At 43.1% G+C, this 23,007-nt stretch overlaps 1 protein-coding gene across 1 annotated transcript in view; it reads left to right on the top strand.

The window, feature by feature from the left end:
• The first annotated feature begins 226 nt into the window (after positions 1-226).
• FOXK1 (forkhead box K1) overlaps positions 227-23,007 on the top strand; it is a 67,451-nt gene continuing 44,670 nt past the window's right edge. The window contains exon 1 of the mRNA XM_054041246.1: positions 227-606. Coding sequence (XP_053897221.1) covers positions 227-606 — 380 coding nt within the window. The remainder of the gene's footprint in view (positions 607-23,007) is intronic.

A 23,007-nucleotide genomic window follows, 5' to 3' on the forward strand; every position in this document is an offset into this window, starting at 1 on the left:
ACCGCCGCATAAGTGGGCGCACACTGACAGCTAAGGGACACCTGCCTGTGCACAGCAGTTGCGCGCACACGCAGCTCCCCCCCCGTGTACACATCGCAAGGCCGGTCCCTCGGTGGGGAAGAGAAACGCGGCGGATCCGGGCTGCTCCCCCGGCTCCGCCCCGCTTCCCTCCCCCGCCGGCTCCGCCCCGGAGGCCGGCACGCTGGCTCGCTCCCTGCCTGGGAACATGGCTGAAGTCGGGGAGGACAGTAGCGGGGCCCGGGCCCTGCTGGCGCTGCGCTCGGCGCCCTGCAGCCCGGCCGCGGCGCCCCCTCCCGGGCCGGCGCTGCCGGGCCCCGCCGCCGCCCCGCCGGGCCCGGCCCTGGCCCGCCTGCAGGGCCGCGAGTTCGAGTTCCTCATGCGGCAGGCGGCGGTCACCATAGGCCGCAACTCCTCGCAGGGCTCGGTGGACGTGAACATGGGGCACTCGAGCTTCATCTCCCGGCGCCACCTGCAGCTCAGCTTCCAGGAGCCGCACTTCTACCTGCGCTGCCTCGGCAAGAACGGCGTCTTCGTGGACGGGGCCTTCCAGCGGCGGGGCGGCCCGGCCCTGCAGCTCCCCCCGCAGTGAGCGCGGGCAGGCGTGGGCAACGGGGGGCGGCCCCCGACCCTGAGGGGGCGTGGGCAAGGGGGGGCTGGGCACCCCGCCCCGTGGAGTAAAAGGGGGACCCCCTATCCTGGGGGGCGTGGGCAAAGGGGACACCCCGTTCGCACAGGGCAGGAAGGGGGGCAACCTCCTCTGGGGAGGGGGGCAACCTCATCCCCCCCCCCCCGGAAGGCGTGGGCAAAGGGGACACCCCCACTCCCTTGGGGTCAGGAAGGGGCATCCTATCCTGGGGAGGCATGGGAAAGGTGGCACCTTCACACCCATGGGAGCGCCCCACTCTAAGGAGAAGGGGCATCCCCACCCCCATGGGAAGGAGGGGATATGGGGTATCCCTGTGGGGGGCAGTAAGTAGGGGAAGGAAAGGTAAAGGGGTGCCCTGACCCCCTGGGGAAGAGTGGAGGGGTGTTGGTCACTTCGACCTGGATGGAGGGGGATGTGGGGCATTGTCCGCCCCCTGTCTCGAGAGAAGAGGTGTCATATCACAGGGTGGGGAAAAGGGGAAGGGGGGTTGTTTTTTTCAGAGAGAGAGAGAGCTTCTTCTGGGAGATGTCCTCCCTTAGCCCAAGGGGTGTCTTTGCTGGAGGATGCCACCCTTGGCGGGGGGGCGGATGGGAGGCTGCATGACCCAAAGGGTCTAAGGGAAGTGAGGCAGATAGTTGTCCCTAAGAAAGCTGTGTTTCATTTCCCAGGAGAACTCTGGGGAGGTGAAAGGAAATGGGGAGTGTTTTACCCATTGGGAGGGGACAGGCTAGTTGGGGAATTATTTTCTCAGACTCCTGGGGAACAGCAGCATGTTGCTTTATCACCTCTGGGAAATGGAGGAGGCCACAGGCAGTGGCAGAGGGAAGCTACAGGGCTTACTCTCTCAGGTGGAAGGGACGGGGTTCTCCTTCCTGCGGAGGAGATAATGATTTTTCACCCCACTTTCTGCTCTGAAAACATTGTGTTTTGTGGCTGAGTGCTATTAAACAGCTGCCACGTTCTACCCCAAGGTGACAGCATATTAGTGGTGGGTGAGGTAATCTCTCTGTGTATATCTCTATAAAGCTGTATTATACACACACTATATGTAATCTCTGCGACTTAAAAGCACTATATAAATGCAAGAGATTATTAATATTTTATTTATTATTCTCCACTTCATTTCACCTTGTTTGTATGGGCATCTGATTTATTTGGTAGTTTTTGGCCTTTGTACCATTCACCTCCAGCAGCAGGGTCCCTAAGGGTTATCCCTCTTTCACCAGCCTTCTGCTCAGAAGAGAGTTTTTTAATTACTCACTTCCTCTGCTGGCTGTTTCTTTTTGTATTTAGTAATTTAGTTATAACTCCCCAGCCGCTTGCTCTCTGAGGCGTTTTGGTTTTGAAACATGTTTCATTTTCTAAGGAGATGTCCTTTGACTGTCTGTTTAATTAATCTTTCTTTGTAAAACAAGCCCCCTAAAGCCTAGGGCATTTCTGTTGCATTGCTCCCTCTTGGTTCTGGATTTATTTGTGTGAGCTTCATCTCCTCCCTGTCATTCTGTTTCTTCATGTAGTTAATCATAAGTATTGTGCCCAACAATACTCTCAAGCAGAGAATTCGCTGTTTCTTTTCCCTCTACTTGCTCGTGACTTGCGGAGTGGAAAAGGTGATTTCCCCCACTCTCCCTTCATCACTTGTAGGGGAGGAGTTTATTTACTTTTTTCTGTACAATTAGGAGCCCTGCACAGTAAGACTCCCTCTCTTCTGGGCCACTGTTTATGATCCATGTAAATGAACTTCTTGCCCCTCCTTTCCAAGCTGTAAAGTAGATCGATGGCAAAACACTTTTCTAAGGGAATTTGCCCTCTTGTTCATTCCAGGTAAACAACTTCCATCTTCCCCATGTCCTCTACACAGTTAGGGGTTTATAACTCAGACATAAAACAAAAAATGAACAAAGAACTTGTCTGAAGCTCAGTATGCGTGGTCTCAGTGAGACACAAAACTGATCTTTTTTCAGAGTAACAGCCGTGTTAGTCTGTATCCGCAAAAAGAAGAACAGGAGTACTTGTGGCACCTTAGAGACTAACAAATGCTCTAATAAATTTGTTAGTCTCTAAGGTGCCACAAGTACTCCTGTTCTTCTTAAAACTGATCTTCTGTCCACTTCTTCTGTCTGTGCTCTTGACAAAAAGAGAACTTTAGGTCCTGGAACCAGTAAGAACCATGCACACCTACTGCTGTCTAAATAATATAGTCAGCAATAAAAAATTGAGATAATTTTAAATATTTTGTATTGAGACCTTGCTGTGCATTTTATTCTGAAATATTATTTGATATGAATGTCATTATCAGGTCTGGCAGTACTATGCTGTGTAAATGTGGCGGAAGAATCTGTACGTTATATTAAGCGTTATCTAATGGAAGTTCCGTCAAATGATTTAAATTAGAGTTCACCTATGGTGGTTCAGGGAGTACTTGTGGAGGTCTTCAGAGCGCTGGCTAGTCATATGGTGCTGACTTTATTACCTTATTTCCACCTGACTGAAACACAGTAAAAGACTGATAAAAATACATTGCATATGTCTAGAAGAGTATTTCATTGCTGCTGCTGTTACAGGGATGTTAGGGGAAGGAGGTTGTCCATAAATGGGAAGGAGGGGTCCAGGAGACAATTGCTGTGTTCAAAAGTCATCCACGCTGTGGAAAAAGTTTCAAGAACTCCCTGATTTAAATTCACCATTTGTCATCATTGCACTTCAGAAGTTTCCTGGAAAAATGAGATTATACCAAATACCTTGCCTTGTTAGAAACTCTCTTCTGAGCTTTCAGTGGGCACGCTTAAAGCATTATGGAAAAACTCTACAGTTTCCGTCAGAATCGTCCATTATGAAGACAGGGAATATCTCTGGAAACGGTATCTTTCAAACTTGTGGAATTTGAAGACGCTGCATTACCATCCTACATCATGTGCGTATTCTAGGCTGCAGTATTGTATTTCACAGCTGTGTCCTTATGGAAGGTTGTATTTTACAGATGTGATGCGACAGCTATGAAATATTATTAAGCAATAATGACCAACAAGGAGGGCATTTCCTAGAGGTTAGTGATCAGCTGGAACCAAGCTGGGTGGAAGAGCAGAGGGCTTGATGTAAAACTAAAGAAGGTCCTTAACCAGCTGATTAACAGGAGAGCCAATCCAGAGATTGTTATTAGTATTCTAAACTGTGGCAAATGGCTTTCTATAAAGTAGGAAGGAACAATGAAATCATTTGATTTAATAAAAAAAAAGTTTAAATCAGGTTGACGCTGTGCAAAACTAATTTGAAAATTTGTGGTGTTGCATCTCTAGGTTAAAATTTATAATGAACTAAAATATAAATGCTGTTGTTTAACATAGCCACTATCTAAAGAGTATTAAAAACAGCTATAGGCAGAAAACAAAATGCTGAAAATTAAGGCCCAGATCCTGCAAACAAGCAGGTACATAATTTGACTTTAGTGGGACTACTCATGTGCTTAAACTCAAGCATGCATAAGTGTTAGCAGTGTAAAGGGTTAATTCTGTTTTTATTCCAACCCTTTTTCTTTGCGGCAAAATATCTTTGTAGCTTCAAAACTTGTTTCAGTTTTAAGAATGAAAATTTATTTAGACCTCCAGTTTCTTGAGAAGGGTATTGTGACCTTTTTTTATGCACATAGGCTAACATTTTCAAAACCAGATGCCTAAAGTTAGGCTCCTAAGAGTGGGATTTTTAAAGTCACCTAAGTCACATAGGTTTGCAAGACCCAGTGACGAAAACTGCAAATGCTGATGGAGGAGTGTAGTCTGGTCAAAGCACTTGAGCTTTCTTAACTTGTGGGAATTCAGTATATTGGAAGTTGGTGATGGTTGCAAATATTGTACAGGCTATTTGTTTATCATCTTTGCGTTTTGAGTTTTTGGTGTTCTTGGGGTAAGGACATTAGTGAAGTCTTGGACTTGTGTTTTCATCACAGATGAGCATTTTCAGTGAGGGGCTTCTCAGAAAAATATGTTCGCTGAAATTCTCTTAACAATTAGAAAGCTAAAGAAACTAATAATTTAAGACTATAAAATGGAAAGACCGTAAAGAAATACAACATATAAATAAAAACCTACTTAAATGATAAGATGGATTTAAGTAAAATTGGCTTTTAATTTTTTAATCATTTTTATCAACCCTGCTATAAATTGAAAATCTAAATATTGGACTACATGTTGCCAAGAATCTGCTATTCTGTTTATAATATTGGGGTTTTCCTGTTCAATATATTTTGGTCTGGTTTATTAAGTGCCTATCTGAAGCTTTAGGCTTCATTAAGGCCCTGATCTTGCAAAGACTTATGCATGTTGCTTAACATTATGCACTGTGAATAGTCCTGTTCACTTCAGTGGGACTACTCATAGTGCATAAACCTAAATACTTGCCTAAGTCACTGTAGGATTGGGGTTTAAAGCATTAAAGGCTAGTTTAGTAATTCATAAAAGAACAGGATTTTATTCCCAGCATTCTCTGTTTCTAAACATTGTTGTATAAAGGGGGGCGGTGGAAACACAAGGCAATTTATAAGTGCTAGCCAGTAGGATTGAAGTATGTGCCTAAAGTAAAAAGCGGCACGACGTAGGAAAACTGATATGCACAAATTTCAGGGTTTTGATGACCTCATAAACCACTCAATCTCCATTCTTGTGGTTAGAATGATGCCATCATGGTGTATGAGTGTGTATAGTGTTATAGCTCAGAGGGAAATGTGAGCTATATGTACGCATACCAAGGAAATGCTTTGACCACATAACCACGACTGCAAAGCTAGAGTTGTTTCTGAAATGCTGTAGGTACATCTTCAGTTCTGATCACTCTTTTCCTATGAAGTTCTAATTCTTAACTATTGCATAATTAGGGCTTCTGGTTTTGGGGTATATTTTTAGCAATTTGAGGTTGTTGTAGATGTCCAAAAATTGGAGTCTTTTGAGGCTGTGTCATTGTAAATACTGTTATGAGTAAGGTATATTGTATGCATCACTCATTACAATAGTAAATACTGTAATGAGTGATTTCTTTGTAATTTTCCCTATTACACTTCAATGTAGTACTGTTTCAAAGCGCACTACATTAAAGCACACTAAGGAACCTTTAGTGCACACTAGCAGGGTCTACATGGACCGATTAATGTGGAACATGTTAGTGTGCTTTAGCAATCACATCCTGTAATCTACATTACTCCTCCTTCTAAACAAGCCCTTAGAGACAAGTAACCATTGTTGGTATTTACAGTAGAACCTTAGAATTATGAACACCTCTGGAATAGCGGTTGTTTGTAACTTTGAACAAAACATTATGGTGGTTCTTTCCAAAGTTAACAACTGAACATTGACTTAATATAGCTTTGAAACTTTACTGTGCAGCAGAAAAATGCTGCTTTCCCTTGATTTTTTTTTTTTTTTTTTTTTTTTTAGTAATTTACGTTTAACACAGTACCCTACTGTATTTGTTTGTGTGTGTCTGCTGCTGCCTGATTACATACTTCTGGTTCCAAATGAGGTGTGTGGTTGACTGGTCATTTCATAACTCTGGTGTTCGTAACACTGACGTTCTACTGTATTTGATAAACAGATTTTTTTTTTTTTTTTTTTTTTGCGCACCAGGAAAGTTTTATTTCTGTTTATCGGTTAAAACAGACCATCTGAAGCCCATATATAATGCATACTTTTAGCAAGAAAGATTTTGATCCGTAGTTATGCATGCCCCTCTTTCATCGTTTATAGTTAAATTTCCATTTAAGATTTGTTAGAAAAACTCTATCCTCTGAGTGTTATCGGACTACTTGATGCTGTACAGTGTTTTTCACACTTATGTTTGATTCCAAAGTCTGTTTTGGAACAGTTTCTTGGAGAGTCTGTAATATCAGATAACTTGACTTTTCAATATACAGTTCATTTTGTACCCAGGAAGCTTTTTGGCTAAGCTACTGTACAAATTGTTTTGGGATTTTTCTAACATTTAAAAAAGTTGATACTTTGTGACTCTGATATGGAGGGGCTGTCTACAGAAGAGTCACACTGGTGTAATTTAAGGACTGAATTTAAACTGATAGATAAACCTGCACAGAAGGCTGTGTGTGATGCTCACTTCTGTTTAAATCAGGCTTATTTTAGTTTAGCTAGAGAGAGTTAATTAAATTATTATTCTTAGGTGTGGTCTATACCAGGGGTGGGGGACCTGCGGCCCACTGCTTCATTTCATCTGGCCCGTGGCAAGTTTCCATGCCACGGGCCGGAAACCCAGAGCGGGGCTGGAGCCACAAGTGCCAGCTCGTTGCGTTGCCAGAAGTCCAGTCGGCTCCACGCAGCTCCCAGAAGCGACCGGCTTGTTCCTGTGGCCCTAGGAGCAGGGGTGATCAGGGAAGCTCGGCATGCTGGCTCCGCAGCTCCCATTGGCCGGGAATCGTGGCCAATGGGAGTTGCAGGCGCGGTGCCTGCAAGCGCAGGCAGCACGCACCGCACAGAGCCCCTGACCTCTCCGCCTAGGGGCCGGACACGGTGGCCGCTTCTGGGAGCACTGCGGAGCCCCGGCAGGCAAGGAGCCTGCCTTAGCCCTGCTGCGCCACCAATCAGGAGCCACCTGAGGTAAGCACTGCCCGGCTAGAGCCCGCATCCCGAACCCCCTGCCCCAGGTCGGAACTCCCTCCTGCACCCAAACTCTCTCCCAAAGCCTGCACCTCTGCCCCAGCCCTGAGCCCTAGGGGAAGCCCCGAGGCTCCATTACCCCCTCCTAGTCTCACCCCCTCCCCCCATGTGGGGCTGGAGCCATGAGCGCCGGCTTGCTCTGCTGCGGGGGAAGCCCCGAGCCTCCGGGCCCTCCCATGGGGCTATGTGTGGCCCGTGACTGATGTATATATATTTTTTTTCCTGTGGGTCAGGGGGCCCTGATAGAAAAAATGTTCGCCACCCCATGTCTGCACTAGTAACTTATGTCGGTATAACTACATTGCTCAGTGGTGTGGATTTTCCACACGTCTGAGCAATGTAGTTATACCAACCTAATTCCCAGTATAGACAGCGCAGTGTCAATGGGAGGGCTTCTCCAGTCGACATAGCTACTGCCTCTTGGGGGAGGTGGAGTGTTTTAAGCTGACGGGAGAAGCCCTCCCGTCAGCGTAGGTAGGGTCTTCACTGAAGCGCTTCAGAGGTGCAGGCAAGCGCCGAGTAACTAGCCTCAAATAACTGTTTGGCAAGCTGTTCAGAGAAATGCCAAATTCCCTGTGGTGGTTGGCACAGTAGTTTTATGGGGAACTGCTGGCAAAGAACAGGAAACTGCTTAACGTTACTACTTCCACCATGCAACTGCATGCTATGACTGATCTATATGTGGCAACTAGTGTCTAGCATGAAGGACAGGTTGCCACAGCTTTTGTAGACTGTGGAACTTGAAAAGTGTGCTAAGCAGTGTGTGTTCAGGGGAGTTTGTACTCTTACATTTTAGGGTAAAGTAAGCAACATAGACCCTAGCGTGGCTGTTAAGCCATTGTTTGAAATTTGACAGTTACCTCCAGCTGACTTTGATCTGGAGTGGGTCTCTTCAAGTGCTTGGCTCCACATCAAACCTTCTGACGTGCTAATTTATTTTCTGGGCAGCTTCTACCTCCAATAAACGTCTGAGGGGGCAATGTCTGGGTGCTCTGTGTTTAGAGCCAAGGGGCACTGTAACGAGACAAGCATAACAGACCCAGCTTTAGGTTTACAGTTGCATAGATGCGGTGCGGGTGAGCCAGTTTTTCCTTTCCAGACCAAGTGGAAATGTGGCAGATGTGGTTGACAACACATGCTTTAGAACATCACAAGTGAATTTATTTTACTTTGTATACCTAAATAATGCTTTCTGTCTGTCATCCTTTGGGACAGAACTTCCTAAACTTTTTCTATAGTACTCCCTATTAAAAGGATATTTGACACGCAACAATACTTTTAACCAACTGTATGCGGCTTCTTTCTTGTTTTGGTGGTATCATGCCCAAGCCCCTAGCTGTGTCCTAAAGATATCATTAGGACTGCAGATCCCTGGCTAGGATATTCCCTTGTCTAGCACAGGAGCTAACCATGCTGTGGACTTGTAACCCAGGACTTCTTCAGTTTTGGAGTGAACTGTGGTCTGTGGAACCTCTGGTGGTCTGCAAAATAGAATAAACCTACTGAGAGCCAACTACTTGGGGATTGGAGGAATGGGAAAGCAGATTGGATTAAAAGATCTTTGTCTTGTGAACAGATCTGCAGAATGAAAAAGCTGGAGGAAAAACTGGTTTATCTAATCAGTGTTGGCCACAAAAAGGCACCATTTATTAGTCCATTGGATTAATGTTTCATCTACTATTTGACAACACAATAACATGTACTATCTTCATGCATGTGTTCATTTCAATATTTATATTTCTTAAACCAGCTGAAATAGCAAGAAGCAATTTCAAATGTGGCAAACTAACATTGCTTATATAAAAGCAAGTCTGTCTAGTGTTTTTCTCTTTTAGATATGTTTATGTAAATTGCTTGTTTCATAGTGCAGATATGACTTTAATTAATGTCCATTCACTGTTGTCCATGAATGGCGTTGCAAATCATTCTCTAAAATTGCCTTTAGAACAGTTCAGTGAAATGTTTCAGTGCATTCCTTTTGAATGGGAATTAATTTGTATGAAATAAAGTTTTTTAATGCTGTTGTCAAATAAAAGTAAGTAACAGCCTAATACCCTGTAGCTACTCCACTGCCTTGTGTGCCTTGCCCTTTGTAGCACTACTGTTTCTTTCCTCACATCTTGGTGCATTTTATCACAGTACAATTTCAAACATGCTGATAGCATTATAGTAGAAGCCTACACTTAATCTTAAGCTATAGCAGTTGCATATTTATGTGACGGAAAAATGTCAAACAATGTCTTGTCTTAGTTATTTAAAAAGAATTTTTAAAAAGCGTGTTGTTTTTGGATAATCCTTTTAATTGTTGTAGTGTAATGGATTTTTTTCTTCAGTGGAAAGTGTCCACTGTGTACATGCACAGGATTTTTAAACAATGGAGGGTTTGCTTTTCTTCCATTTTTGGGCTCATTTATGATGTATAAAGAGAGTGTGAAGTTTTAGGTTAAGAAAAATCATGTATGTAGGTCTGTTCTTCTCTGGTTTTGTTAGAAGACTTTCTTGGTTCTCTTAGAGAAGTGCATTGTGAGCTCTCCTACCTTAACTGAGAGAGTTGGGATGTTGAATCTTTACCAAACTTTTTTCCCGTGTCCATTGCATTTAGGACTTACATAGGTGTTAACAAAATCAGACAAGAACAATTTGACTAAAATTCCTGTCCCCTCCCAGTTGCTCTCAGCCTGTAGTGATATCTTGATTCCAGTGGCCATAGTCTTGCAGAGTAGATAAGACCTGAATTTTTAATGTAAACCAACAAGCAGAGACCTCACATCCCAATCTACTTTTTAGTTGGGAAGGAGACTAGAGTTTCAGGCTGCCTTCACATATAATTAAGAAGCACACCACCTCCCTCCCCAAAAAGAAAACAAAAAACAAACACAAGACTAACAAACCCAGTTTTTCCCCTCTGCCTGTCACCTTTAACAGAGCTAGGAATTCTTCCCACACAAGCCATTTTAATCTTCTGTCTCCCTCAAGGCTACATGCTGTAGCCACCAAACTTCTGGCTCAGCAGGACTGGAGTCCTTGCAGAGTCGGTTTGTGCACTTGTTACAGGGAGTGCTGTTGAGCAACCTAAGGAACTTTCTTCTCTCCAGGGCACAAGAAATATGGATTCTTCAGTGTGCAAACCCCTGGCTGTTTGGGAGGAGGAAGAGACCAGGAATAGAAACTGATCCCAGGTGTCAGCCTGGCAGATAGGCATTTCTGATTTTAAAAAAAAAGAGAAGAAAAAGAAAACCCAGCCACATAGATTCTTCTGTAGTCTTGTGAATATATGTTCCTCATATTCATTCATTTCAAGACCTAGACCAGACCTCTGAGAACAGGCCATCAGTGTGGAAGTGTTGTGCAAATTAGCACTTGCATATTGATTACAATTGTCTTGTGACAGAGTTCCACTGCCTCCAAGCCTGCCTTGGATTGGCCTCCAGCCCACTTCAGGTAGGTGGACGTTTTGATGCCACTATCAAGTTTGATAATTGGGCAATCCTTTGCTTCTGTCTTGTCTATCCGGCTGTTCATCCATAGCATTCCTGCTTTTGCCATTTCCCCTTCCTCCTCCCCCAATCCCTATGTAATGAGGCAAGCCATGATCAATGTGGAAATAATTCAACAAAGATCAACAAGGGAAGTTAGAGCCTGGAACGTATTAGGCTTTGTCTACACTACGCAGCTTTTAGTGACACGCCGTGTCACTAAAAGTTGTGCAGTGTAAATGCTGTTTGTTTGTCAGCACTTTTGCAGAAAAATACTTCCATCCCCAACAAGCAGGGTTTGCGTTGTCGACAGGAGAGCGCTCCTGCTGACAATGCACTGTTTACACTAGCACTTGCTGCGGCAAAACTTTTGTCTTTTGGGAGGGGGGGGTTTAGCACCTCTGAACAATAAAAGTTTTGTCGCTCAATTGCCAGTGTAGACATAGCCTTAGTTATTGTGTTGTAATGGAATATTAGGGCCAGAGCTGATGCCCTTTTCTGCCTGTTCAGGTATAACAGTATTACTTAGGCCAGGGGTAGGCAACCTATGGCACGCATGCCGAAGGCGGCACGCGAGCTGATTTTCAGTGGCACTCACACTGCACGGGTCCTGGCCACTGGTCCGGGGAGCTCTGCATTTTAATTTAATTTTAAATGAAGCTTCTTAAACATTTTAAAAACCTTATTTACTTTACATACAACAATAGTTTAGTTATATATTATAGACTTATAGAAAGAGACCTTCTAAAAATGTTAAAATGTATCACTGGCACACGAAACCTTAAATTAGAGTGAATAAATGAAGACTTGGCACACCACTTCTGAAAGGTTGCCGACCCCTGACTTAGGCTATGTCTACAGTTGTTTGAGAAACCCCTCCCTGAAAGACAAAAGTTTTGGCGACAGCAAGCGCCAGCGTGAACGGTGCGTTGTTGGCAGGAGTGCTGTCCTGCTGACAACGCAAATGCCGCTCGTTGGGTGGAAGTTTTTTGTTGGCAGGAGACCCAACAAACAGCGGCTACACTGTGCGACTTTTAGTGATAGGGCTGTAGCGACACAGCCATGTTGCTAAAAGCTGTGTATGGTAGACATAGCTTAAGATGGGAAAAGCATATTCCCATCAAGTGCTTAAGTCATGTCTACATTTGCCATTTAAGGTGGAAAAAGTCCCCCCCTTTTTTTTTTTTTTCTCTGCACAAAAACCGTGGGAGTGTCTATACTTGCCAATGACTTTTTGCGGTGAAATTCAGAAGTTTCACCACAAAGAAAACCACCTCCACGAGAGGCGTACAGCTCTTACCGGTGATGCTTTTGTGGTGATGTGCAAGTGAAGACATGTTCTTCCTGTTTACAGAGCTTTTAGTCTCCGGAGGATATCCCACAGTGCCTAGGTGACCACTCTGGCCTGCTGCTCTGACACCAGGTAAACACATCCACTCCTCCCCCTGTAAAGCCCCAGGAACTTTGAAACTCCCTTTCCTGTTTTCTTGGCAAGTGCTCACTTATCTGGCCAGGTGACAATGGCTGCTCCATAGAGCAAATGATCCCCTGCTTGGAGCAATGCTGAACTGGAGGCTGTGCAGGGACCCTGGATGCCCCACGATCACACCCTCTTCCTCCCCCCGCCCCCCTTTTTCCCACAAGACCTGTCATCAAAATGGAGAGAGCTGCCCTCAGTGTGCCGCTCTAAACACTCTCTGACACCTGTGGAAGTGAGTGAGTACACAAACCAGCATTTTTCTTTCACCGGTTCACTATCGCCGTTGAAACTAACAGTGCAAAAACTCTGCAAGTGTAGACATAGCCTAAAATAGAAATCTATTTCCAACTATCTTTGTACTCCAGGAGTTATAAACGAGGCACTCATAAATTGCCTATTATAAATGACTAAACAAGTAGTTTAGGTCTAGACTTGATCTGTTTTAAAATGATCTGAATGTACTCTAGATTATTCTGTTTTGTGGCTAAATGAACCAAATACCCTCTTGTTGTGTGATAAGCCAAAATCTCTGTGAAAAGCTCTTTTCTGCAAGAGGATAAATGCTCTTTCTCCAAGTGGTCCCTTGTTCCTTTTGATGTACCTTGTGCTTCTATGACAGGTTTCAGAGTAACAGCCGTGTTAGTCTGTATCCGCAAAAAGAAGAACAGGAGTACTTGTGGCACCTTAGAGACTAACAAATTTATTAGAGCATAAGCTTTCGTGGACTATGCATAACGAAGAAGTGGGCTGTAGTCCACGAAAGCTTATGCTCTAATAAATTTGTTAGTCTCTAAGGTGCCACAAGTACTCCTGTTCTTCTTCTTGTGCTTCTAGAGCACAAAGCAGAAAGTGTTGCAAGCAATGTCTGGTCTATACTTAAAATTATGACCAACATAGTTATGCCAAACTAAGCGTTGGTATAAATGCATCTAGTTCGATAGAAGAATTCTTCTGTCAACCCAGATATCTGCTTGGGGAGGTGGATTGCCTACATTGAGGGGGAAAAGCCTCTTCCATCCCTGTAGGAAGTATCTACACTACAGCAGCATAGCCGTCCTGCTGTAGCATCCCTGGTGCAGACATGGACTAAGAATTAATTCATTTTTTAAAAAGCTAGAGAAGAAGCTTAGTGCCTTTTTCCTTGGGGAGCTGAGATATTAACTGAAGTTCTTCTAACGCTTCCAAATTAAATGAGTATTAAAACTCAAAGGAAAGTTTCCTCTATTTCCATGTACTGTAATGGATTGGAGGGGTGAGGGTAGGAGGAAGAGAATACATCAATAGTTGAGTATATTATCTCAGTTTCATGGCTTAAAGGTAGTGCATGCATGCTGCCGTTTTGGAAAAGGCAGTGTTGTTCTGCCTTGGTAAACTATTTTCTGTGGAAAAAAAAGCTCTCAGCACAATAATAAAAACAGGATGAGTTTAAATGTGTTAAACCTCTTTCTTGCTTACTGGCTATAACCTGGGGGGTGAGGGGGGTATAGTTTTGTTTTGTTCTGTGACATCTGAACCCTATCCTGCTATGCAGCTTTTCAGAAGTTGATCCAGTGAGCTCTTCCCTTGCAGAATACCGTGAGCCTGGAATTAGCCTCTTTAATAGGTATGTGAGTTGAGACTAACCAGCTCAGGATTTCTGGGCCCTCTTCCCAAGCCTTGTTTTGAAGTTCATCTTAACTCTGGATGCTGCGGGTATGCATGTGTAATATACACCATGTATTGCCCTAAGCATTTATGTGGCTTGGAGTCTGGAAAATGCCAGCAATCAGAGGGTTTAAATTATATTTTAAAGATAGCCTCAGAACAACTCTTTAAACAGTAATCCTGGCTTCATCTACTGGGTATTGAATGGATTATGAAATGTCTTCACAGGGAGCAGAATGGACTTGAGTGAGCATTTCATGAAGTCTAAATCCATCTGGATAGGTTTTTTATAATGTACATAAATAACACATTAGTTCACTCCAAGTAGCTTTCCCATTGAACTGAACCAGGCTCAGAGGAAAACATATAATGGTGGTGCATTGTGTTAGAATCCTCTTAGCAAGTGTGATTGAATGTAAAAGGTTAGTAACATCCTGTGCTTAAGTTTCTCCTGGTAGATGTATGTGGGAAGTAGAAATGTTCTGTGAATTTCACAGATTGCTTTGTTTTCCACAGCCTGCTAATGTGAGAGGAGTTCCTCAGTTTTGAAAATTTAAGACATTTTGAGATGGATTGAGGGACCTTCAAGATCAGCTGGCTGCTTCAAAGAAAACTAGTGATGAATGGTCCATTAGGAGAAAGTTGATAGCATAGCAGATGTAATTTGTATGACAATTAAACTAATCTAGTGTATTCAACAAAGATGCCAAAACAGTGCCTCTCCCAAGGAAATTGTGGTGTTAAGGTATTTTATGAATTGGTCTCTTCAGATGGATAAGTCTCCTCCTTCTCCTCCTCCTCCTCCTCCAGGGTATAAAAATACGTGAGGAGTGGGATATTTGTAGTAATGGGAAGACATTGTCAAGAGAAGTTCATAGAAGAATTCATTGAAGGCCCCAAGTGTCCATGGCGAGTTTGACCAGATTTCTTCAGTGAAAGGAAGGGGCTAGGTTTTATGGCAGACTGGACATTCTGTAACAGTTTCAGATAAGTTTTTAAGAATGTTGTATTGTGTTAAATATGGAAATGGATAATCAGTACTTTGTGGAGTTTAATTTTTACAATCAATTACATTTTCTGTAAAAAGCAACAGAGTCCTGTGGCACCTTTAAGACGAACAGATGCATTGGAGCATAAGCTTTCGTGGGTGAATGCCCACTTCGTCGGATGCATCTGTTCGTCTTAAAGGTGCCACAGGACTCTGTTGCTTTTTACAGATCCAGACTAACACGGCTACCCCTCTGATACTTAAATTTTCTGCTGTCTCTAAATTTTTAATTTTCAGTGTAATGTATAATTTCTTATTAAAATATAACTGCATTTGTAAAAATTGTCACGAGGAAGTTCCTTGTGGGTGTGTGCAGCTGGGGCTTTTCTGGCCCTGAAGTAGGTGTGTATGGTGGTTTATGATTGAAGGAGAAGCATGTTAGCTGGCTCTGTCTACCAAAATGATCTGTAATAAACTAACTAATAATATTAACACTTTAAATTATGACCATGACCAGCAATTACTTCTGGTTACTTAAATATAATTTTAAAGAACCTCACGGCTACTGGGGAAATGTGAGAGAGATGTAAGTGGTGTTCATTCCTTTCCGAGTCCTCTTTGGCAATTACCTGCTGTGGTAGATTTGCAACCTGATTTAGCCTTGTGTTGTCAAGCAGGATCTTGTAGAAAAAATTGGGGGTGCATGTCTCCAGGAATATTAAGTGGCTAAATATTCTAGATTGCAGAACCGGTATTTGCTATTTAACTGACCTGCGTCACTTAGCATGTTGTGAAATGCACTTTAAAGGGGAGAGGCAGACTCTCCATCATAGGCCGATGGAAACCTAACCGTTTTGTGCGCTTAAGCTGGGCACTTGAGAGAGCGCTCAAACAATGGGCTCAATCCTGTACCCATTGAAGTCAATGGTAATATTCCCGTTGACCTCTGAGAGTGAAGGATCAAGCCTATTGAATGTGATCTTTCCTTACGAGAACTTGTATGTTAAATGAGCATCACTGTGAAATTGTGCAGAAAAGCAAGATCACAGGACTGTTGTGTCTCCAGAAGATTTCATAGTGACTTTGCCATCTGGTTGCTTGTGGAGTACAGATTTAGATAAGAACGTGAAGTAGCTGAACACATTTCAAGATGGTTGATGAAAATCAGGAAATAGATTAGAGGAGAAATTACTGAGCTTTGCCTTGTGAACTGTTGAATTGCCTTTTCTCCACCAGAGGGTCTTGATTCAAATGTAACTCAAGTCTTGTTTAGTGATCTTGAAGCTGGCATTAGTTTGTGTTGCAGGGTGGTCAAATCTGGACAGTTGTCTCTTTTTTGCAGCTCTCTGACAGTGACAGGCTTCCTTCTTGGTAACTTAGCTTATGTGATCTAATAGACAATTTGCCACCATCTGATGGAGTAGAGATGCAAGGGAAGGAAAAAGATCTGTATAGTATGTTTGTTAAAAAATAAATCCTAATATACTTAATCCATTATGAATCATGTTGGTGCTTATTGTAAGGGGGGCATATAAGTAATAGGAATTTTTTCTCTCTTTGATGTTGCCTTTGTTGAACTTCTGTTTTGCCCGTTCTGTACTGTTAGCTTCATTTAAAAGGACGTTACCAGGTAACTTGACATGCACGTTTGATGTTTCTGAAATTCAGTAATCCGTTTTAAAACTAAGCAGTAAAAATTATCTATTTTTTTTTCCTTTTTTTTTTTTTATTTTTTTGGTCAAAGGTGCCAGATTGACAGCCCTACAAAGGTGAAGTTCTGTGACACCAGGCCAGGTTCAGTGCTTGGCTACCTGGCCCTGTCAGTGTGCCTCCACTTAGCCTGAGGGAAGACACCCACTCGGTCAATGAAGTCTCTGCTGCTACACTCACTACCAGCAAGAATGCCAATTCTTATGGTGACAGGTTTCAGAGTGGTAGCAGTGTTAGTCTGTATCCGCAAAAACAACGAGGAGTCCTTGTGGTACCTTAGAGACTAATACATTTATTTGGGCATAAGCTTTCGTGGGCTAGAACCCACTTCATCAGATGCCTGAAGTGAAAAATACAGGAGCAGGTATAAATATAAGAAAGGATGGGGTTGCTTTACCAAGTGTGAGGTCAGTCTAATGAGATAAATCAATTAACAGCAGGATACCAAGGGAGTAAAAATAACTTTTGAAGTGGTCAGAGAGTGGCCCATTACAGACCAGAAGGTGTGAGTAACAGTAGGGAGAAATTAGTATTGGGGAAATTAAGTTCAGGTTTTGTAATGACCCAACCACTCCCAGTCTTTATTCAGGCCTAATCTGGTGGTATCCAGTTTGCAAATTAATTCCAGTTCTGCAGCTTCACATTGGAGTCTGTTTTTGAAGTTTTTGTTGTTGAAGAATTGCCACTTTTAGGTCTGTTTATTGAGTGACCAGAGAGATTGAAGTGTTCTCCTACTGTTTTTTGAATGGAATCCTAGAATATCAGGGTTGGAAGGGACCTCAGGAGGTCATCTAGTCTAACCCCCTGCTCAAAGCACGACCAATCCCCAACTAAAGCCCCAAATCCCTAAATGGCCCCCTCAAGGATTGAGCTCACAACCCTGGGTTTAGCAGACCAGTGCTCAAACCACTGGGCTATCCCAATTCCTGATGTCAGATTTGTGTCCATTTATTCTTTTGTGTAGAGATTGTCCGGTTTGGCCAATGTACATGGCAGAGGGGCATTGCTGGCACATGATGACATATATCACATTGGTAGATGTGCAAGTGAATGAGCCCCAGATGGTGTGGTTGACGTGGTTAGGTCCTATAATGGTGTCCCTTGAATAGATATGTGGACAGAGTTGGCACTGGGGTTTGTAGCAGGGTTAGGTTCCTGGGTTGGTGTTTTTGCTGTGTGGTGTGTAGTTGCTGGTGAGTATTTGCTTCAGGTTGGGGGGCTGTCTGTAGGCAAGGACTGGCCTGTCTCCCAAGGTCTGAGAGTGAGGGATCACCCTTCAGGATAGGTTGTAGATCCTTGATGATGTGCTGGAGTGGTTTTAGTTGGGGGCTATAGGTGACGGCAGTGGCATTCTGTTATTTTCTGTGTTGGGCATGTCTTGTAGTAGGTGACTTCTCAGTACCCTTCTGGCTCTGTCAGTCTGTTTCTTCACTTCACCAGATGGGTATTGTAATTTTAAGAACGCTTGATAGAGATTCTGTAGGTGTTTGTCTCTGTCTGAGGGATCGGAGCAAATGCGGTTGTATCTTCGAGGTTGGCTGTAGACAATAGATCGTGTGATGTGGTCTGGATGAAAGCTGGAGGCACGTAGGTAAGTATAGCAGTCAGTAGGTTTCTGGTATAGGGTGGTGGTTATGTGACCATCGCTTATTAGCACTGTAGTGTTTCCTGTGTTGTGGATGCCAGTCTAATAAGAGGAGCATGGAGACCACCAACTTATTCCACATAAATCACTAAATAGCTGTTTTCACTAAACCTCTTTCAATCAAAATTAACCTGACCTGTATTTTAATGTGTATCCTAGAGGCTCCTTATTCCATTGCCCAGTCCAAACAGGCATCCAGTCCAGCCCTCAACTTTACATATTTAAATTCTTGCAAATGTCCTCTGAATGTACATTCACCGTTTATGCAAGGTGAACTCCACTTGTAAGAATGGTTGTTAGTTACCCATTACTATTGCTGTGCTTGCTCCATTGATTCTAATGCAGAAAGTAAGCAAAAAGGGACAGGATAATTGTAGCTTGATTAGCAACAGAGGAAGGAATAAACATCACTGTATCCCTACTGGCAGTGGGACCAAATCAGTGAGAATAGTTTATTTCCATACATCTGAGTGGGTATTCTAAACAATTTAGACTTCTTTTAAAAAATTAGTATATTAAATAGCTTACACAGTTTGTTTTTGTTTCTGGCTCCTGAATGCCATGTCTCTGATTAGAGAGATGAGGTGGGGGAGGTAGTGGTCCAACTTCTGTTGGTGAGAGAGACAAGCTTTCGAGCCTACAAAGACCTTGAAAGCGGCTCTCACCAATAGAAGTTGGTCCAATAAAAGATATTACCTCACTCACCTTGTCTCTTTAATATACTGGGATAGACATGGCTACAACACCACTGCATGTTTCTGATGGTAATTTTGAACTCTTCTAGTCTGGGTATGACTTTTAAATGAACATCAGGTTCTGACACATTATCCCTAATGGGTTTTCCAATTCTTTACTCTGTTCATTGCTTAGGACCCAGTTCTGCAGTGGGTCCTGAGCACCTCTCCGTATCAGGCTCTTTGGGAGTAATTGAACACCCGGGTCAGCTGATGGGCTTGCGGGCTGTAAAATTGCTGTGTAGCTGGAGCCTGAGCTCTGGGATCCTGTGATAGGGGGAGGGTCCTGAGCCCACACATCTACACGGGCATTTTTAGCTCCACAGCCAGAGCCCCCATGAGCCCAAGTTAGCTGACCTCTTTTATTTCAGTGTCGATGTATACGTTCCAGTGTAGACTCTCTCCCCGCTTGCAGTGAGTGATATTCACCCCTGTTTATATTCCTGAGCTTGTTTAAATCCATTTATGATTAAACACTGCTCAAACAGCCAGGTTAAGATTTATTGACATAGAGGAGGGTTGGGAGGGACTAGGAGGGTCACCTCTCTACTCTGTTTGTTTCCAGCTGAGCAGAGACTTAATGTTTATTTAAATTGTGCTCATATCTACATGACAACTGTGGAGCCTCAAACAGGATTCTGCTTGAAAAATATGGTGGGAAGGGGCTAATCACTGTTGACTTCCTGGAGCTACTTCGCTGAAAGACCTCCTCTCTCCCCTATATCCCACAGCTGAGTTCAGCAGGGGTGCTGAGCCAGGGCTGCACTTGTATAGAAGGACCAGTTGCTATGGCATTCTCAGCTTTGGAGCTCATGCTCGCTGGGTCTGAAACCGTCCTTTATTGACCTTCAGAGCATGCTGCAAGGCCCACTTGCTTTCCTAGCTGTGAGGGATTGGGAGGACTCCAATAAGAGAGATTACAGGCACAGACCTGTTAGGCTCGTCTATGGTAGAGCCTTGTATTATGTGTGTAATTACATTAGATTTTCTAGTGTTTCACTCTGTACCCACACAATATTCTCCTCTTCATCCTGTTGGACCTTGGTGGTTGAATCCCTTTAAAGGAACAGCAGCACTGAATATTCACCACGGGAAAAGAAGCCTCTCTTCTGATAGCAATGAGCCCTGTGTGGTTTGGAATGAATGGAATATTTGGAAACTGACTCCAGTGTTTTGAAATGTAAGACTTAGTGAGACACAATTATAGCACTCCCTTTTTGTTTCCTGCTGCTGATGAATGGGCACTGAGTAACTGGCAAGTTTTATTGGCCTGCATATTTTAAAGGGTGGTATAATGGACTTTAGTTGAGTCATCGGCCAAAGTACATGGGCCGTGTCTTGGTGGTTTTAACCACTGGTCTCCTAATAGAGTTCTTTGAGAGCTGTGATTACGCTGTACATTGGTTTTGGGGATCGTCTTCCATGGGTTCATTCCATCTGGAAATATCTATCAGACCACATGGCTGTGTTACATTCAGCAAATGTTTTACACTTTTCCTTCCTTGTAGGATGCAGTTGTTTGTTTAATCTATAAGTAAGTTTGTCTTAATTGGGTCTAGAACAGGGGTAGTCAATTATTTTTTGTCAAGGTCCAAATTTCTTGGTCAAGGTATAGCCAAGGTCCAGACTTCAGAGAAAATAATAAAATAGTAACAATAATGATAATACGTAAATAAAAAGATTTTGGGGTCCGTTCAAAAGCATCTGGCAGTCCAGATTTGACCTGCAGTCTGTCTGTCTACTACCCCGGTCTAGAATGTTAAGTGTTTATGAAGGCTCATAAATGACTGAGATTTTGATGTGTGGTATATACTCCCTTCAACTGCTTGTAGACAATGATGTAAATTAAAGTAAAATTCTGGCCAGCTGGCTCACAGGTGTTAAAACTGATATGGGGGATTCCCAGAGCTGCAAACACTCTCTTGGATCTGGGAACATAGTTGGAAAACAGTGTTTCTCTAGGGGAGCTTTTTCAGTAGGTTTTCAAGAATTGCATTGAGCTGAGTTGCTTGTATCTCATTAATTTACAAAGTAAAACCTCGGTGCCTTGGAAACTAATTGAACTGAGTTATCTAAAAAGTTACTCTGCACACCTGAGTCTGGACCACAGGGAGCCTCCAGTCTGCCAGTTTCATTGCTGGTGTTAAACCAATTGCTAGGTTCAATCTGTGGAAGTTCTCTCTCACCCATCTATGAAATGCACTTGAGATACTTTGGAGAAATTAGATATTTTCATGAACTGTGGCTTTTATTTAGAAAGCATGGCTGGACCAGGTTTTTGCTCTTCTCAGTTTTGAGCAATATAGCATAGTAAATAAGACTGGTAAAGTGAAGATTCAAATGGCAGAATAAAAATGAATCTGACATCCCTAGGCATTTGGGAATGGTAAAACCAAAACAGTACTGAAGAAACCATCAAAAGGTATTGAAATGCAGAATTAGGCATGACACTTGATTTCATCTACCGTAGGTGAATTTAGTGGAGAGAAATAAACAATCTAGCATCCTCTTATTTGAGACATTAACCAGTATTTTTTCTTGATAGGAACAATGTCGCTCTCATATTCTTTATTTTTGTGTGGATTTATCAATTGGTGTGTGTGCTGTTGATGGTAATTAAAATTTGTCTTATATACAGCCAACAAGATAATCTGGTCAAGATATCTGTATAGAGAATGGAATAGCTGATTTAAATTGCAACAGCATTATTTCAGTATAAACTTTTCTTGGAAGCTATGCTTTCTCCCTTTCAGTGTTGAAGTGTTCAAAGAGCCCTCACCAGGCTCTCTCAAACTTTTAAAGAATATATATTGCCAAAGTAGCATTTTGCTGTTTTGTGATGTTAGGTTTTTTTTTTTTTTTTTTTTTAGTATTTCTTTTCTCAGACTTGCTGATTATACCAAGATAATATGTACACAGACTATTTGCTCTGTTCTAATCTGTGTCTTGCTGACTTCTTTTGTGATGTCTAGTGTTTGGGATATCACTCTTCACTAATTCAGTAATGTGTAGTGTCACACATGGATTGGGACATCGCTGAGTAAATATATCAGGAGAAGAAAGAGGCATTTTTGTGTATGTGTACACATGGTGTCAGGATGGAGAATAGAACCCCGAAGTCTAGACCACTTGTCTCCTGCTCTAAACTCTAGACCAGAGGTTCTCAAACTTCATTGCACCATGACCCTCTTCTGACAACAAAAATTACTATACAACCCCAGGAGGGGGGGACCGAAGCCTGAGCCCGCCCGATCCCTGGCACCCCTGGGGAGGTGAGGGAGAGGGCAAAGCTGAAGCCCAAGGGCTTCGGCCCCAGGCAGGGTGCCTGTAATCTCAGCCCCACTGCCCCAGGCTGAAGCCCTCAGGCTTTGGCCCCAGGCTCCAGGAAGTCTAAGGCAGCCCTGGTGGCCCCTTTAAAATGGGGTTGCGACCCACGTTGGGGTCCCGACCCACAGTTTGAGAACCACTGCCCTAGACCACATTTCCCACTAAATGGGAGTTTGATCAAAATACCTTTTTAAAAATGTGCCTCTGTGTGGAAAGGTGTGTTAATACATTTGTGAGCTTGGATGAAATGGCATAATATCAAGTGGAGCCCTGTGCCACAAGGCTGAATAGAAAAGGTTCATTAGAACTAACTTACTTACTTGGTGCTTTTAAGAGACATTTTTGTGTATAATTAGTGTTTTGCCTGATAATGCAGGTAAAGTTTGTTTTAAATAGACACAGTTGCACTAGAGCACGTCCTCCGCTTGTGTGAAATCCTGTCTTGCTGTGTTGGAAACACCGCTAATACATAGTAACATGCAGTCCCCAGGCAACCTGTGGTGTGTTCTCTTTGAATTGTACATAGATGAATTACATATGGTAAATAACTTTTAATCTATGTAACTGCAATGAGAAATGTTAGTAAAAAGTTTCATGTGTGAAAATGAGAAATGGCACTTGTTTTAATTTGCCGTTCTGAAACTTGAGAAGTCTTGTATCTATTGAGCCCACTTAATTTGCAT

Source organism: Malaclemys terrapin, chromosome 10 (assembly GCF_027887155.1).
Source record: "Malaclemys terrapin pileata isolate rMalTer1 chromosome 10, rMalTer1.hap1, whole genome shotgun sequence".
Classification (NCBI taxonomy): Eukaryota; Metazoa; Chordata; order Testudines; family Emydidae; genus Malaclemys; species Malaclemys terrapin.